The sequence below is a fragment of the Zootoca vivipara genome, chromosome 3 (genome assembly GCF_963506605.1).
Source record: "Zootoca vivipara chromosome 3, rZooViv1.1, whole genome shotgun sequence".
Lineage (NCBI taxonomy): Eukaryota > Metazoa > Chordata > Lepidosauria > Squamata > Lacertidae > Zootoca > Zootoca vivipara.
Genome location: NC_083278.1, coordinates 30,466,579 through 30,486,043, shown reverse-complemented (window position 1 = coordinate 30,486,043; position 19,465 = coordinate 30,466,579). Strand labels below are relative to the sequence as shown.

Sequence of the window (19,465 nt, the reverse complement as noted above, 5' to 3'; positions counted from 1 at the left end):
TGAACAGACTTATCTGCATCTGCAAATGTGTAGCATGTGAACAGACTTATCCAAAATAACAATCTGTATTCAGAACCCACCTCTTTTGACTGCATAAAACCAGCACAACATTTAAAGCCTCGTCTTAAGCCTATCTACCTGGAAGCAAGCCACCGTGAGTTCAAAAGGGGCCTGCTTCCTCTAGCTATGCTATGGGGATTTCCATCTTAAACATGAAACATTTATACCAGGAGTACCAATACAATAATTTTAAATTTTAACATCCTAGCAGAACAGCATTATACCTACCAGCAGTGTTCAAGCCCTAGAATGTTTTTTTAAAATATACAATAGGCCATTACATCCAAAAAGACTTCATACCTGTTCTCTGTAAAGGAAATTTAAGGAGGAGCTGTCTCTCACATTTCTTGCCTCAGTCTGTTCTCCATGTTGTAGGAAAAAACCAAATAAAATAGCGCAGTAGATTTATGCCTGTGTCTTAGGGAATTAATGTATTTCTAGCTAGAGATTCCATTAATGGGATATTCTAGGAGTAGGCAGTTTGTGTGGGCATAGGAAGAATTTGGGACACAAAGGCTCAGCTTGTGTTCAACTACATCCAGTGGCTAAAATGTGACATTGTTGAAGGCAAAATGGCTGCTTCCTAATGTCATGGGCCAGAGGTGTCAGCAAAATATTTTCACTGGGCAAGATATTTATATGAAACTGTTGAGATAATTAAAACCTTTATTTCCCCAATATTAAATATGCTGGATCCATTATATAGAATACAATGAATCCACTTATTCCTGGAGGTTTGGTGTGGCTTTGGTTATGGTGTCCCTCCTGATGTTCCAGCGTGGTTTGGTGGTTAAGAGCAGTGGACTCGTAATCTGGTGAACCGGGTTCGCTTCCCCGCTCCTCCACATGCAGCTGCTGGGTGACCTTGGGCTAGTCACACTTCTCTGAAGTCTCTCAGCCCCACTCACCTCACAGAGTGTTTGTTGTGGGGGAGGAAGGGAAAGGAGAATGTTAGCTGCTTTGAGACCCCCTCGGGTAGTGATAAAGCAGGATATCAAATCCAAACTCTTCTTCTTCATCATCCCATCATCCCAGACCACAGGCCATGTTAGCAGGAAGTGATTGGAATTGGAGCCAACAATATCTAGAGAGCCACAGTAGTAAGTTTTGGAGTCAAATGAAAGTTGTGGCCTGTTTTAATCCCAGTAATTTGTAGTCCTCTCATTTAACATTTGCAATGACTATCTTTGGAAGATAGTGCAAAAATGCTTTTCTTTTTAAGTATCACCTCTTAAATTGTATCCTGTTGAATGATGCTAACCTTTCTTTCTTGAAACAAAATAAAAATAAAATAGAAAAATTCCTTCCAGTAGCACCTTAGAGACCAACTACCGTAAGTTTGTCATTGGTATGATCTTTCGTGTGCATGCACACTTCTTCAGATATTTTGTTTCGACGGCAAACCAACACAGCTACTTACCTGTAACTCTCTTTCTTGGTTTAAATATTCAGCAATTGACATATTTCAGCCCATAGAACGCTTAAGGGCTTTCACAGAGTTATCCATAAAAAATTTCTGGTGAACAAATAAATTGAATGAAACATACTTTAACAGCACTTGAATGTTCTGTATTGTGAAAGTTTTAAAATCTATCCTTTTATTTTCTTTCATTTCTTTGAAGTATTAAAATTCTACCTGCTCACTGCTTGCATGTAGCAAGTCTACAATGAGACAGAATATTGTGTAACCTACAAAAGCTAGACACTTTGCCTAAGTGACTATTTGAAACATCAAAAAGACATTTATCATACTGAACTACTAAGAATGCATTTTACCTATAATGGAAAATACTTCAGAACAGCAAAATGACAAAAAGAATAGATGTTAGAACTTTTACAATGCAGAAATTCAACAAAAATTCATTTATTTGTTTGTTCAAGCAGAAAGTTTTCTGGATGATTTTGTAAAAGCACTTAAGCATCCTATGAGATGAGGTAGATAGATTTCTGAACATTTAACTGGGGAAAATAAGTTATCGTCATTCAATGGGATCTAATTTAAGAGGTGACAGTTTAAAAGAAAATGATGGATGCATTGATTTTCAAAGATCAGGAGCACTTTATTGCAAATGGTAAAATCCTATACTGCGGCTCAAACAGTAGGGTTGCCATATCTTGAAGAGCAAAAAAGATGACAGCTCAAGGCGCTGCCGGCCCGAGCCAGGGAAAAAGGCACATGGGGCCACTGAACCCATGCACCTCTTTCCCCGGCTCTGGTTGGCAGCTGCTGTGGCATGCAGAGCAGCCCACACCACCCACACCTGAACCGCCAAGCCCAAGCCAAAAAATTACAAAATAAATGAATAAAAAACCCCAAACCCTGGCATTTCCTTTAAAATTTAGAAATCCCCCCATGGGTATGTTGCCCCCCCCCAAAGGACATGCCTGGGATTTCCCAGATGTATGGCAACCCTATAAAACAGGCCACAACGTTTAACTCTTAAACTTACTCCTAAGACAGAGGTGGTGGCCCTGTGGCCTTTCCTATGTGTTGGGACTCCAACATCCATCAATCCCAGCCATTGTTGGGATGTGGTCTGGGCTGATGGGAGTTGTAGTTCAGCAACATCAGGGGGCACATCATAACCAAAGCCACATTAGACCTCTAGGACCAAGTGGATTCATTGTCTTAAAACCTATTCTAGTACAGTGGAACCTCCGGTTTATGAACACCTCGGTTTACGAAATTTCGGTTTTCGAACGCCGCAAACCCATCTGGAAGGTATTAATTCACTTTCCATTACTTTCAATGGGAAAGTTCGCTTCAGTTTATGAACGCTTCAGTTTAAGTACTCCGCGAACTGTCTGGAACAGATTAATCCACTTTCCATTTCTTTCAATGGGAAAGTTCGCTTCAGTTTATGAACGCTTCAGTTTATGAACAGACTTCTGGAACCAATTGTGTGCATAAACCGAGGTACCACTATATTTTCTTTTATTCCGCTGAAGGATTCAAGTACCACCTGCTCGTTGCTCACACATGATGACAGCTCTACAGGTGATCATGTTACCTAGAAAAGGCACACAGCTTTGCCTAAGTGACTACTTGGAACATCACCAGTCTGTAGCACTGATCATATGGAATTACAAAGGATGCATTTTATTTTACCTACAATAGGAAAAGGGAGGGAGACAATGTATGTGAACATTGCTTCTTTTAAGACACAGAATTCTTACTTTGCTGGTTCGGTCCTATAAAACTTTGTGTGTATAGCACAAATAACAACGTTTTAAAATATTTGTGTGTAGGTGTATGCTGCTGGCACCAACTGTTTGAGAAGTTAATGCCCTTCAGAATGGAAGTCAGCCACAAAAGCTGCTTTGCTACAAAACTCAAGTGATTGTAAAGTTTAAAAAGTGCCTAGCAAAGAAATCTTGGTGTTTTTAAATAAAATTGCTCCAAATCGAAACACTTCTACAAAGATTATGCTACAGTGTATCAGACCCCCAAATAAGCTGATGGTTAAAATTATGGCCCTAAAGTGTCTCGCCTAGCTGGCTTCAAGGAATCTGCACAAGAGAAAAATGCAGTTTTCAAAGTAATGTAGGATGCCAAAATAAAATACCTTATTCTTCATTATATATTTATATATTTATAAAATTGTCATTATGATAACATAATTGCTAAGGCAATTTAAATTTATAACAATTTATAACAAGATCTCTGATTCAAATACACTAAGACAGTTCTCACTCAGGTCTCTACTTAGGAAAACAGGAAAATGCCTTATACTGAAGTCCCAAACTTCCCAGATATAGCTGGAATACTGTAGCCAGAAGCAGTGTCTGGGCGGAAATTGCCGAAATGTCTGGGGAAATCCACACGTATAGCAACTAATGTCGGGAGTCTAGATTTTGGCGAATTTCCTTAAAAACAGGCACAACTGTTAAAAAGCTCAATAACCCCCCCCCAAAAAAAAGCTCATCAACTTTCAGTTTTTTTACAGAATGCTAAGGATGTCAAGAATTCTGTTAGAGATTCCTTGCCCTCTGTGCAGAACTATAATTCCCAGGGTTCCCTGGGAATAGGGCAGGTTCCTTTGTGGATTCTGCCATAGAGTTAACATTGTAATGTTCTCCACCGAGGACAGGAAGAGCTCTGTTTTGTATTTCCTTTTGGGAGGGATTTAAACAGATTCTTGCGAGTCTTCTCTTCTTCTTTCTCTCCTCAGTGCTGCCTCTGTGACAGTTCAGTCAACTAGAGAGAGTCATGTAATAGCTGTTGTTGCTGGAGTCAAGTTCTGTCACTATTCTTAGAGTGCCACACCCTACGGTGGAGGGTTAACATGCTATCCTGTTGATGAGTCATACAGATGACATCAAGGCAGGGCTAGGCTTCTCCCTTACTAATTTTAACCAATAAACCAACTTCATTGCTGGAAGGGAAAGGGAAAACAGACAAAATATCTGTGTTTCTGCCCCCTTTAACGACTAATTATGATTTAAACTAGTAAGATAATCAACAGGATGAAATTTACTAAAATCCACTAGTTTTGTGTCTTTGTTACCTTGTCTTAGACACCTGGAGAAAACCTTTTATTTCAGCAACCTTACCCAAACATAGCATAGTTACCTACATTTGTTTTAAAGGTTTTACTGGTGTTATCTGTGTTTCAAAGATTTTATGTATATTTGGGTTTTTTTAAAAAAAAAATAGTTTTGTGGGTTTTAGCTGTATTTTATCTACCGTTTTAAGGAGCCTTTTGTTTAAGTGGTATATTAATAAATTATATTCCAGAGTTGGGAACCAATCCAAGAAAAAACATGAGCTAGTCAGTTTATTTATTTAGATTTTGTGGCAAACATAATCTAACAATGGGCTGTAATGAGTCGTTTGAAGGGCTGCGTATACATCTGAAAATGAAAAAATATTAAAATAAGTGAATCCTTGCTCTGCTCAATTACCAATAAGATAGAAGCCATAGCCATAACTTATCTGTCAAGGATCACATTTTTTTCAGGTGTAGCAAAAGCTGCTTGAGGTTAAAAAATGTGTTTCCTAGAAATACAGCACTTGATATTCTGCCCATCAAGAAGCACTTTGAGGAGCCATGAACAGTGGAAAAATGAGGCACTTAACAATGCAACCCTATGCATGTGGGGAATGAGTAGCAGTCACATTAAACTGAATTGGTATATTCATTGATATTTGGAGGATAACTAATATATGGGTTGAGGTTAAGGATCTGCATCTCTTGAAAGCATCCATAAAAATGTGCTCATGGGTTGCCATCATGCAATTAATGTTACCTCTGTGCTAACCTTCAAAATGTACTCTTACCAAAAATTGTAGTAGCTTTGGAGTCAAATACAGGTCAGAACCCTTGAATAACTAAATGTCCTTTGGATGTAACTATGCAGGTGCAAGGTGGGGTCAGGTTGCTGTTGGAACAGTCGACTGGTTCTAAGCAGAGATTCTTTGCAAATCGTTGCTCAGTCTCGGTTAGGAATGTAAGGCGGCATCGATTTCCATTCTGCCCCATATTCACCACAGGCTTCTCTGCAGTTCAGCTTCCGGGGCGAAAGCCCTACATTATTCATTTCACTGTCCATGGTGGTAAAATTCTACATAATTAACTGCGTTATTCTGACGTTGGGCCGCATCTTTTCAGTAAAAAGAAGATTCAGTGCAGATTGGAAGGCAGGAGTCATCAATTACACATAATTTATGGACTGAGAACAATTGCGAATACCAATCAGATTCACTGGATTGATTTCTATCCTGGACATGAATCATGGGTAGGCAAACTAAGGCCCGGGGGCCAGATCTGGCCCAATCACCTTCTAAATCTGGCCCACAGATGGTCCAGGAATCATCATGTTTTGACATGAGTAGAATGTGTGCTTTTATTTAAAATGCATCTCTGGGTTATTTGTGGGGCATAGGAATTCATTCTCCCCCCCAAAAAAATGGTCCGGCCCCCCACAAGGTCTGAGAGAAAGTGGACTGGCCCCCTGCTGAAAAAGTTTGCTGACCCCTGACATAGATGAATAAATGAACTTTGGCAATTTCTGCTCCTATTTTCTTGAGAATTCTCTGATATCCTTAGCTTGATACCAAGTATTTCGTTTGCTTTTGTAAAAATGTGTTGCTTTGAAGGAACTCAGTTATATAAGTAATTAACAAGTAGCTTTGGAGAGTGGAGGGTATGTGTAAAGTTTTTTTCCCAGGGTGAAGTCCAAAGAGTTAAGAGTGATGTGTGCTCCATGTGAATTTGATGCCCATGCCGATGTGATTTCCCTCCTTGGATAAGACACTGGAAGTATAAGTCTCAGGTGTATGACACAGTTTTTGAAATTACCAGCATTTTACAGCAACAGGGCTGGTTTCCAGAATTCACTTATCGCCACATATCCCAGACTTTTCCATAACCTCACCCCCTGGCTCCTCCTTTTCCTTTTCATCAGTCAGCTAATGTTCAGATGTGAAGCTGGGCTTGCCCATCTCTTCCTGAGAAAGCACCACAAAAACCCAGTCCATCCTTGGGCTGCAACCTGCGTTTTTAGCAAGGAATGCTATTAAGATGTCTCGGTTTACTTTCAATGTGAGCTTCCCACTTAGCAGAGCAGCTTGTGATAGACACCCTGGTCCAAATAAACAGCACTCACTCCTATTTATCATCTGTGCAACCTGGGAATGTTCAATTTGAACTGAAAGGCAGTGAACTTTGACTTCTCCTTCAGCAAGGAGTGTGATGCTACTTGAGGTCAGTGTACTTCGTCCTACCCAACTACCAGAAAGAAATAAGATCCATTTGCCTCTAGCCCTTAATGAATCAAGTTGTGACACATCTATCAGTGAAGTTGACTAAGCTGCCAACAGAAGTTGACTAAGCTGCCAACAGATAGTAAGAGAATGATTAACCAAAGCAAGCCAGGAGTGTCTATGGCATTCTGAAACTTCTTTCTGTAAGGAAAGTCAACATCACTGTTGCTGTACTGATAATCGGAGACTGGCATTAAAAGCCTTTATCTAATGTCAGTCTCTCGTTCAGATCACTCTTTAATGCTTCAAGCTCCATCAAGCGGAAACAGTCAGGGATCATCTCATAAAGCTGTATTATAGAAGAAGATCCAGATTGTGAAGTACTCTGAATTCAAATCTATCGCTCAGTGCTGATCCCAGAAGTACTGCAGCTACCTTGAAATTCAGTCTGACATTAGAATACATACTGCAGACTCATGCGTAGCTACACACTTAGTCACCTGTGATGAGCGAAGTCATCCACGTGCCACAAATTACAAGTTCCTACGACTTAATCCGTGGGTCTGCTATTCTGCGAAGATTCAACAGTAAAATAACATCAGTCCGCAGATTTGCTGCACCAGCTATGTGGCTAGATATACACTTTGGAAGCTGTTGTAATACACTTATTACAACAGCTTCCAAAGGTTTCCCCCCCATGGACCACCTGAAATTGCTGGTGGTACAGTATTGGTGGACCACTGATTGATTTTTCTGCCTCCTGTAGCAATTGCAATGTGCTGACCTAGGTGTTGTGGGAGTTTTAAGTGTGTTTTATATATCATTTCTTAAAGATTGCATTTGAGTGTGTTCAGATTCAAATTGTAATAATAAAAATAAATAAATAAAGTGATAAAGGGGTTGGACTGGATGACCCTTGTGCTCCCTTCCAACTCTACAATTCTATGAATCTATGGCCAAGAAATACAATTAAAAACGGATATGAGTATCTAATGCAATGGATGTGTCACCTCCCATCTTCAATCACAAATCCACCGACATGCCGCGGACCACCTGAATGAAGCTCACAAGCCACTGTCTGGTGGCCCACAGACCCAGCTTGGGAATCCTTGCGCTATAGCAGACTTCTGTTGTCATCGTTGAAATCATCTGGAGAAGCTCTTCTATTGTAGTTACAGTAAGTGAGACTCCATTACTGTAGTTTCTACATGAACTAGGGCTTTTAGCACAGGGGCATCAAGTAATATTGAAGTCAGGCACCTACAATTCTGTCATCTTGACACCTGTCACAAACATGTCGCCGACCATTTTTAAAGAGAACTAATAGGATCCAGTGGTCATTTGGTTCTGCATTTTCTACTCTTACAACATCTTCATGTACATAGTCATGATTCTTAATGAATCGGCAGCTTATAAATGTTCTTTTAAGTAAAAGTGAATAAAGAGAAGGGAAGGAAATTCATCTCTCACACCAGTGCAACATCTCAAAACATGAAGCTAGCCACATGCCGTGGGGACACCTAACATCTCATGCCATCGTGAAAATGTTTTGGACTGAGGTGCCAGACGGTAATCTTATCTCTCACAAGAATCTATTTCAATTTCTCCCTGTGGATATTATATTGGCAAAGGGAGCCTGACATATTTAGGTACATGAAATTCAGTGCAAAGCGAAGATGGAAAATATGTTTACTGCATGTACTGTATGTAACAAATGTCACACTAAAGATGCGGGGCTTGCAAGTCCCTCTGCCTTTGAGCCTACCCCTTCGTATCAATCATCTCCCACCTCTCGCTGGGCCAGGGAAATGACAAAATATTCAGGTAGGGCAAAGCTGAAGCACTGACGCAGCAGCTGTAGCAGTAACACAGAGTACCGTACTTTTAAACGAAAGGGCACATTAAAAGGTGAGGATGTCTTTGGGGAGGAAAATACAAGCAGTGCTATGGCTAATGCCCCTTAGCATACTGGGCACTCGGCCTGCCTGCCTCTCCTTCCTGAGAAGAGAAAGAACAAGAAACTTGCAGCAACAGGGAGGCAACAGCCACAGACCTGAAGAAACCCAGCTAAAGCACTGAGGCTCCCCATTACATTTTCCTTCTTCCTTCTTCCTTCTGTGCCTGGTTTCCCCCGAGAACAATTTTTTGCCTATTCAGCATACAAAGGGCATAGCTGTCAAGTTTTCCCTTTTTTTAAGGGAAATTCCCTTATGCTGAATAGGCTTCCTCGCGAGAAAAGGGAAAACTTGGCAGCTATGACAAAGGGGCAAGTTGCTAATCCCATTGCTACTTCAAGTCTTCATTCACCACATCAAGTAAGAGCACCCTTTTTAAAGAGGGAGAAGGGGGGTGGCAATCGCAACTGGCCTGGAAGAGGTCCTAGAGAACAGTACAACTGAGGAGAAATGGGATGGAGGCCTCAAATGAACATTCACTTCCTAGGCCTTCCACAGTGCGATCTTTTGCAGGCTTACACAGAAGTACGTCTCATTGTGTCTGGTGAGGTTCATATCCCAGGTACCTTAAAGACGACCAATTTATGATGGTATAGTTTTTGTGGACTCAAGGCCACTTTTTTAGATGCATGAAGAATACCCTTCAACATGCCCCAGAGTAAAACTGGAACGTGTGTCTTTCAGGGCCAGATCTCACAGAAGCCAAGTGACTTGCATGAGAGCATGCCCCCCCCCAAAAAAATATGGGATGTCCCACCTAAATTGGGACAGTTGAGGGGTATGCATGAATTAGCAGGTATATGAAGAAGAATGTTTTAAGGTGAAGCTGAATGTCAATGAGGTGCAAAAACAACAGTCCCTGATACAGTGGTAGCTCTACTTATGAATTTAATGCGTTCCGAACGCACATTTGTAAGTCAAAAAAAAATTGTAAGTCGAATCCCATAGGAATGCATTGGGAGAAAAAATTCGTAAGTAGAAGCAACTCTATCTAAAAATTTGTAGAAAAAATCCTATCTAAACCGCATCATAGCTGCCAAGTTATCCCTTTTTTACAGGGATTTTCCCTTATGCTGAATAGGCTTCCTCGCGAGAAAAGTGAAAACTTGGCAGCTATGAACCGCATCCAAGATGGCGGACGGAGCTCTATTCGTAAGTAGAAACATTCATAAGTAGAGTTATTCGTAAGTAGAGGTATTACTGTAATTAGAACTTTAAAAGGCAAAGGACCCCTGACAGTTAAGTCCAGTCGCGAACGACTCTGGGGCTGCGGCGCTCATCTCGCTTTACTGGCCAAGGGAGCCGACTTTTGTCCGCAGACAGTTTTTCCAGGTCATGTGGCCAGCATGACTAAGCCGCTTCTGGCGAAACCAGAGCAGTGCACAGAAACGCCATTTACCTTCCTGCCAGAGTGGTACCTATTTATCTACTTGCACTTTGACATGCTTTCAAACTGCTAGGTTGGCAGGAGCTGGGACTGAGCAATGGGAGCTCACCCCGCCGCAGGGATTCGAACCGTCAACCTTCCGATCGGCAAGCCCTAGGCTCAGTGGTTTAGACCACAGCGCCACCCACATTAGAGTTTAGATATATGTTAAATAAGCACAACTTTAACCATTTACAGTGGCAGATAGGTGCTAATTGCTGAGTATTTGCCTCTACTGGGGCAAGGAACCATTTTGCAAGAAACTATCTGCTATCCTGCTGAATTTTTAAATAAATCAATAGTAGATTTTTTAAAAAAGCTGTTTCCAATGGGTGTGGTCACTTTGGGTGGGACATGTATCTGAAAAGATTTTGGATTTTCTAATAGTGATAGAAACCTTCCCTATATTTAAAAATATTTTTAACCAGATGTTAAAATATAAAATATATTTTTAACCATATGTTGCACTGGAGGTGGTCTTTGGAAATCTGCAATAAAATAAACTATATGCACAGTCTGAATATTTTTTTTGTTTTGTTGTTGTTGTTATTAAAGGTACCCTAGCTCACCTAGAGATTCAAGCCCTATACCTGTCACCTGGTGGAGGCCAGGCAAACATGAAAACATCAGGTCAAACCTGGAGGTCTGTCAGCCCTAAGTCTGCCAGACATTTGGTAATTTACTACAGTGGTTATTTATAGACCCAGCAGCAAAAATATCCTTTGTCAACAAATCACCACTATATAACTACTAATTTAAAGGATGTCTGTTGGTGATAGTTACTGCTGTCAAATTACAAATATTGGTTCTGGGAGAACGGGCTGCTATTTTGGCATAAGGGGAAATGACATCTTAAAGCAGCTTCATTCCTACAGTAATGGAATTAGGTTATTATTATTATTATTATTATTATTATTATTATTATTATTATTATTTTAAAAAGTTGGAAGTAAATAGGCAGTTGATATAGTGTTTCATTTTTGCTTTCAGCAGCAAATATGTTGCTAGCCCTTAAATTGAAAATAAAAATACCGCAGAAAAATTGAAAAATAAATGTTGGACTTCATTGAACGGCTTAAAGCCCTATTTTTGCTTTAAAATTTAGAATGAAAGTATTAAAGAAAGATATTATTGCAAGGTTGGAAAAATAGGTGGACTTACTTATAGAGCTGCATTTTTTAATATGTTGGAAAGAGAATTATAAAACACAACATAGTAAAATATAGGTAACAGTATTGTATGTATGTTCATAATGATGTATAGTATTTTTGCATAAGAGACAGAGAAATTAACAGATAAATTTGTATATATTATGGAACTCTATGCATACAATTTACTGCAGCATAGCAATAGTTCCAGTTCTTGACAACTACACCTACATCAAGTAAACACTAATTCTAAAGAAGGATTCTAGGTTCGGCCTGAGGGTGGCAGTAGCCTTGTCCCTACCGTGTTTCCCCCTTTTTAAGACACCGTCTTATAACTTTTTTTCCTCAAAAAAACACAGGGGGCTTACTTTCGGTGGGATGTCTTATTTTTTTATTACTGGTACGGTTTTTACGGCTCAGGGCGCTGCTGGGCTCTCTTGAGTGCTCGGCGCTGCAGCAGCCACCGGTTCCGAGTGGCGGGGCTGCAGGAGTCCTTGGGCGGGCCAGGCGGAGGCCGCTGGCTCAGGCGCTCCGCCTGCCACTGCAGGGCGCTCCAAGCTCCTTGGCCGGGCCAGGCAAGGAAGAAGCAGTGAGCCCAGTGGTGGCGGCAAGCATGGAAGCGGCAGGGATGACTGTGGACGAGAAGGTGGAGCGCAGGAATGCAGCCAGAAAGGTGAGAGCGCGATCAGCTGTTAAGCAGAGCTCTTGGAGCGCCACTTCACAGCTGATCGCACTCCTGCAATGCCGGCCGCATGGAGTGACTCTGTGAGTGGAGGTGCCTGTGGGGGTTGGTTTCCGCAGCGCGGAAGTATGCCTTATTTTCGGGGTATGTCTTATACTTCTCAAATGCTTAAAAACTCTGCCATGGCTTACTTTACGACTACGTATTAAAAGGGGGAAACAGGGTAGGTTACTAGGTGAACACATCTCTGTGTCAGAACTTAAATAATGTAGCACACACAAAAAACCGATAAGGGAGAAAATAATCTCTAGGTGAAGGGTTGAGACTAACAGGGTCTCAGACAAAGACTCCTTGAGTAGAATAAAAAGTTTGCATCGTTGTCCACAAATGATTTTATTTACTTCACTGGAGTTGGGGGGGGGGGAGTGTTACAAGCAAAAGCCAGCAAAGTAAAAACTAGCAATTCTCACAGTGAATTAGGAGAAGGGGACAAAACTGATCCCTCAATTGTATTGCCTTCCTTCTCAAGAACGTGATGCAATTTCTAATTCATCCTTTGGTGGAAGTGACAGGCAACACAGCTTACCCGTTCCCAGGGTCAAGAATAACGCAGCCCTTTCATGCCACCGGGAAAACAATTTTTGCACAAGCAAATTCCATTTATCACCCCAGAGTCTAAGTCAACATATAGCGTAAACAAAAGCAAATCTGGGGCATTTTGGATTCCTCTCTACCTTTTGCAGTATTGGACACATAGCGGGTGGCATGCACAGTGTTGAAAGACTTGCTAAAACATATACAGAAGACTTCACAAAATGCAGGAGCAGATCTAAAGCTTTATCATTTTAACAGGCAACTCCAAAGTACAGAAATGTCTGTAACACCACCCCCATCATTCCTGCTGAGAGATAACAGCAGAATTAATTTCTACACACTGTTATTGAACCTGTTAATCTTCAAGGTCACTGACTTGAGGAAGTATCAAAATAGTAACTGGAACGTCTCAGCTATGCAAGAGCTCCTTTGCATTTCTTCCATACCCTCAGCAACTCCAAGTCACCCCATTATTTTAAGGTAAACCACTTGTTACCTTTAGCTTCTCATTCCACAAAGTGTTTCTTGTTGAAGCTTCTAGTTTAGGCTTTCCTAACTCCATTTCCAAGGAAGAGAAGGGATTCAGATCCCACAAAGCGGCGCCTTAGCCGGCTACATGTTAGACATCCTACCACATCACATACTCAAGTTGTGAGACAGAACTGTATCAGGCTGCCCAGGCGATAATTTCTTGTTAGCTAGGGTTTCCATTTATAGACGTAGAAAATTCACAAATAGAACCCTGGAGGGAAGGCAAGCAACTAGCTTCAGATAACAATAAATGCCAGGCTGGCACCAAAGAAGCTTATTAGCATTCGGCACTATCAGCACCACAGAATTTTGATTACCTGGGGATCGTGAAATGAACTCTGCTTAAGGATTCCCTGATGAAAGAGGAAGGACCTCAGAGATACAAGTCTGCGATAGAAGTCCAGACAACAAAATGCCACCTCATAGCATCCTCCCTGGGTAATCTCTGGCTGCAACCCAGAGGGACATCAAACACCTAAGACATTCTTTTCCTAGAAGAACGTCCTGAATTGTTATTTAAAGCTCGAAATCTAGTTTGGGGGGGTCTGGCTCAAGAGCTTTGTTAAGGGAAAATAGCACACAGCAGCAGTTTTTCATTTAAATTGTTCAAACCTCCAAACTATGCTTTGAATGTGAGTTTAGAGTTTGGTGCTGTCCTCAAGGGCAGCTTCTAAAAAGCAAACAAATTCAGATGCACACAGGGATCATGTATGTATATTCAAACACACAGGAGCAGAGGCCCGTCTGGGGCCCCCAGTAAAATATTTGAGGCGACTAGGCCTCCCCCCAAAGTTGATAGGCATTGTCATTCAAGTGGTGTGTGTGCACCACATCATGTGATCGATTATGCAGGGTGGGGCTTACCTGTTTATCCCTTCCCCCAATATTTTATTCATTTGGCACCCCTATTCAGACACCATCAGCATCCACAGGGCAGGATCCAAAGAGCTGCCTGCTTCTGACTCTTTTCCTAACAGCAGATTCCCCATAATACTTGACACCACAGAACATGGGGGAATATTTTTTGATAATTTCCAAAGCTGTATCGGGAGTCATTATGACCACATTGCTCAGTGAGGTAGATGGTAAAGTTCGCTCCACATCTCACAGTACGATGCAAGCAAATGCACTCAGGCATTATTGTTGCTGTTGTTTAGTTGTTTAGTCGTGTCCGACTCTTCGTGACCCCATGGACCAGAGTACGCCAGGCACTCCTGTCTTCACCTGTTGTCCTTGTCCATGGAGTTTTCTTGGCAGGGATACTGGAGTGGCTTGCCAGTTCCTGCTCCAGGTGGATCACGTTTAGTCAAAACTCTCTACTATGACCTGTCCGTCTTGGGTGGCCCTGCAAGGCATAGCTCATAGCTTCTCTGAGTTATTCAAGCCCCTTCGCCACGACAAGGCAGTAATCCAGGAAGGAGATTATTATCCAGGCATTATTACAATTAGGGTTGCCAGACTCAATAGTGGACAGGACTTCTGTGCCTTTAATTGCCCTGCTCTCTTTTGAGTCTTGAAACCTTAAAGAGAAACCAGCAGACCCTTTGTTTAATATCCAAGCAAAGGGTCTGCTGGTTTCTCTTTAAGGTTTCCAGATTCAAAAGGGAGCAGGGCAATTAAAGGCACAGAAGTCCTGTCCACTATTGAGTCTGGCAACCCTAATTACAATCAAGCAATATACAAAACTTCTCTCTCTCTCTCTCTCTCTCTCTCTCTCTCTCTCTCTCTCTCTCTCTCTCTCTCTCTCTCTCTCTCTCGGCAGTTGTGTTAAATCTATGCAAATGTGTTGATTACAACTTCAAGTGAGGCAGCTATCAAAAGAGTCATTTGAAGTGGATATAAAAGTGATGGAGAACTGAACCAAAATAATTAAAACTTCCCAGACGTGGGAGCAAGTTCTAGTCCCAAAGTGTCTTATATTTGAAATTTTTGCTAGATAGGCAGATATGCTATTCATTCACTCGCGAATGAATTAGCTAATTGAAATGTCCCAGTATTCATTGCAGCTGCATGATACCAGTGCAATACCTGAAAGGAGAAGCATGTACAATTTCTTAAAGTAGCCACCATTTTCAGAATTTTCGTTTCAGGTGTCTTTTAACTGTACTGAAAGAGGAGAGTACTCGTTACAAAATGGCAGTCTGAAAAATAAAATAATGAGCAATCACTCTCTTGTCAAGAGGAAATTATTAATTAAAGGCTCGTGTGTGCATGCACACACTTGCAGGGAATAGAAATAGATTAATAAATTTCAGGAACACCATGAAAATAGAAACCTGCCAGTTAGCAGATGAGAAACAGAAGCAATTTCAAAGTAAGGTGAACGGAGGACAATACTGTACTAATTAAAAGGCCAATTGCAGAGAGAAGCAGGCCTTTGAATATGAGTTACTTCTGAGCAAACATATATCAGGCTCTTGTTTGTGGGGTTGGGCACTGCTGGATATTTAATAAGAATATACAGTAGTATTTTAAGTAAGGTAAAGGTAAAGGACCCCTGGATTGTTAAGTCCAGTCAAAAGCAACTATGGGATGCAGCACTCATCTTGCTTTTCAGGCCGAGGGAGCCGGCATTTGTCCACAGACAGCTTTCCGGGTCATGTGGCCAGCAGGACTAAACCACTTCTGGTGCAATGGGACAGAAACCAGAGTGCACGGAAATGCCGTTTACCTTCCCGCTGCAGCGGTATCTATTTATCTACTTGCACTGGCATGCTTTCAAACCGCTAGGTTTGCAGGAGCTGGGACAGAGGAACGGGAGCTCACCACCGTTATGCGGACTCAAACCACCGACCTTCCGATCGGCAAGCCCAAGGGGCTCAGTGGTTTAGACCACAGCGCCACCCGTGTCCCTTGTCTGTATTTTAAGTACCACCTTTTTAACTCTGCTTTTAGATGCCTGAGAAAAGCAATGCCTCAGGATTGTTAGCAAGCTGTAAGATGCAGGCAACCCAAGCAGAAGTCCATTTAACTGAATTGAAAAGAATATGCTTCCTTCCGTTATCCTAATATCCAAAGCGCTTCCCTCCCACTCTTGGCCTCCTTAGTAATGAACGATAGACTGTAAGCAGCTCAAGGCAAAGACTTGTCATTCTTTAAAACACCGTGGCCCATCAATGGTGCTATATAAATAAAAACAAGATTTAATTACATTTTTAAAAATGTGTTTTACACTTCAGAACAGGAGTTTAAATCTGAGATAGCCATTCCCAAATCTTTCAAAGGTCACTTCATCATTACAAAACATCTCCCTTTGTATTTGGACAACCTATAATAAAACAGTTGAGATTTGGTTTAGTAGTATTTTATTGAATAGCATGGGATGCAGGCTCTGATGTCTAGTTAGTTGTAGAAGAATAATCTGGCAGCCCTTCATGGCTGATAAAAGTCAGCAGTCCAATATTAGCAACTCGGTTGGGAGGGGGACCATTCCCTGGCGCACAGATCGGGATTCCTAGGTTCACAACAACAACACACCCTTTGGTTGCTACACCAACGAAAGCAGGGCTGCCTTGGAAGCGTTTCAGAGTCATTTGGGCAACAGCTACCAGCCAGCAGTAGGAGAGCATGCCCAGTAGCAGGAACAACTTGTCTGAGGGTGTTTTCACACATCGCACTAAAAGCGCCTGCGAGTCTCTCATGCACTATTTTTGTACACTTATGGGTGCTATTAACAGGGCAGTGAAAAGTGAACAGTGTCATATTTAAACCAAACGTGCTTTCTAGCCTACTAGATGCCAATTCAAAAAATAAAATTGTGGTTTATGGTTTGTTTTTTAATCCCTCATAGCTTCACTCCAGATAATATGATGCCTCAAATTATTAATGTGCAGTAAACTACATGCTTTCATTGAAATAATTCATTTTTCTTTTCTTTTTTTGGTAGCTCACTCCCCTGCTATTTCTTGCAAAACCCAAACCTGGCAGTGTTTTGTTTTTGGACATATATTTGGATTGTGGGTGTCTCTGTGAGCATGTTCATGTTTTATATGAATTTGCAAAGGTATAATGTGGTTATCTTTTTAAAAGTCAGCTGCTTGGAGACCTTTTAGGTGGCAAGTGCCTAATACATCTGGAGAAGAAGAGGAGCAGATTTTTCAGTGGGAAATGAGGTGCCAGTACTCATATATTGACCACTGGACTGCGGTGCCGGCACAAAATGGGCTGCCAAAATAAAGTTTGTGCATACTCTGTACAGGTGAGTACTGTCACAAAAAGCAATAAACAAACAAACAAACAAACAATCCCTTAATGCTGTGCTGCGTCCTGTCCTCCAATTGCTCAAAACTTTTCTTCCCCTGCCAAAGAGTCTTCCATTTTATTTTTATTTATCCTCTCTCTTGGGGCACTTAAGAATTTTGGTGGGCTCGCGGTTGAGCTTACCCTATTCTTGTGAGGTGCCTGTGAGCAGTGACCATGTCCTTCTTTCCATTCAACATTCTCCAATACTGTGCAACCTCCCTGGCTGCCTCCACTTCCTGCTCTGAAAACTCCCCGTGGGAGAAGTTATCTCATGAAGTTACAGTACCTCTTCTCCAAAGCTTTAACTGAAGAATGGGAAGCCGAGTTGGGGAGTGTGTGTCTGTGTCTACTGAGCACTGAGATGGGTACACTCACAGATATTGTTCTTGGTACATTAAATACTGGTATATCCATTTTTGTGTGCATCTTTTTGGAATATACACAAGTTTGTATAATTTTTTATTATTTTTTTGCTGGAGGGGGCAAGAACAGCACTGTGAAATTTGGAGCTTGCGGATTTCTGATGGGCAGCTGCATTTCTCTGCAAATATTGGTTTGTTTTTCCCCCCACCCTTAACTCTGGGTGGATGTTCTCATCCTTACAAACATCACAGATACCCAATAGCCAAGTTGACGATTCGTGTTTTGCTTGTGAACCTTTTCATAGAATCATAGAATCGTAGAGTTGGAAGAGACCACAAGGGCCATCCAGTCCAACCCCCTGCCAAGCAGGAAACACCATCAAAGCATTCTTGACATATGCCTGTCAAGCCTCTGCTTAAAGACCTCCAAAGAAGGAGACTCCACCACACTCCTTGGTAGCAAATTCCACTGCCCAACAGCTCTTACTGTCAGAAAGTTCTTCCTAATGTTTAGGTGGAATCTTCTTTCTTGTAGTTTGAATCCATTGCTCCATGTCGGCTTCTCTGGAGCAGCAGAAAACAACCTTTCTCCCTCCTCTATATGACATCCTTTTTTTATATATTTGAACATGGCTATCATATCACCCCTTAACCTTCTCTTCTCCAGGCTAAACAAACCCAGCTCCCTAAGCCGTTCCTCATAAGGCATCGTTTCCGGGCCTTTGACCATTTTGGTTGCCCTCTTCTGGACACATTCCAGCTTGTCAGTATCCTTCTTGAACTGTGGTGCCCAGAACTGGACACAGTACTCCAGGTGAGGTCTGACCAGAGCAGAATACAGTGGTACTATTACTTCCCTTGATCTAGATGCTATACTCCTATTGAAGCAGCCCAGAATTGCATTGCAAATATAGCTAGTGGTAACTTTCTAAAGTGGACAGTGCCAAAACTCAGAATGACTAGAACCATCACGTGTCTAAGAAGCACTCTTCCATAATCCTGAAATCACCAGTGATGGTTTGGGGAATGCACTCTGAACATGCTCAAAGACCCGTTTGTTTATCGTTACATCACATGGTTCAGACGTAAAAACATGTTTCTGAGCAGAGGCATGGCTCTTGGCTGAAATTAAGGTCTGCGTAGAGAGGTATCCCAATGGAAATGAAATGCACTTGGAGAGCCTGCTGTTATCGTCACAGTTCTTACCTTTCAGCTGGCGTGCAATCGGAGGACCAGGGGGAAGCTAATCTTGTGAGGGATCACAGGCCACATTCCGACAGCAGCACCTGCTGCCATCACTCTGCAGACAATACTGCTTGCTTTGTAAATATTACGGAGGAGGGCGAGATAACCAGCCATGGGAAATGGGTGGGGGGGGGAATAGTGTCACATGCCTTATACTAACTAATACTACATCTGTCTCTAAGGAGCAGAAACGTAGGAACCTGGAGTGCTAAACATCCATAATATGTTTTTCAGAGAGGGCCCACTTGACCACGGCCTTATGCCAAGCCTTATTTTATCGACAGCAGGCTTCAAGTGTGGAATATGCATGCCTCCGTGTAACCACCTTGGGGCTAGAAGGGAGAAGAGTATGCAAAGGAAGAAGTCTGGCTATGCTTGTAGAAATATGAGGGCCAAACAAATTCAAAATAATTCAAAGGAATTCAAAAATAAAGGATAATAATAATAATAAAAAATAAAAATAATTCAAAGGAATTCAAAAATAATTGGCTTTGCACACCCAGGGTGTTCTCAG

General features: G+C 41.7%; 1 protein-coding gene across 4 annotated transcripts in view; it reads right to left on the bottom strand.

Moving 5' to 3' along the window:
• Positions 1-13,384, bottom strand: part of MLIP (muscular LMNA interacting protein) — a 48,297-nt gene extending 34,913 nt beyond the window's left edge. For 2 of the 4 annotated variants that reach the window (XM_035109785.2, XM_060272490.1), the window contains exon 1: positions 13,068-13,384. In XM_035109785.2, coding sequence (XP_034965676.1) covers positions 13,068-13,133 — 66 coding nt within the window. In that variant the 5' untranslated portion in view covers positions 13,134-13,384. The remainder of the gene's footprint in view (positions 1-13,067) is intronic. The other 2 variants (XM_035109782.2, XM_035109786.2) reach the window with 2 other exon arrangements.
• Positions 13,385-19,465: the final 6,081 nt, after the last annotated feature.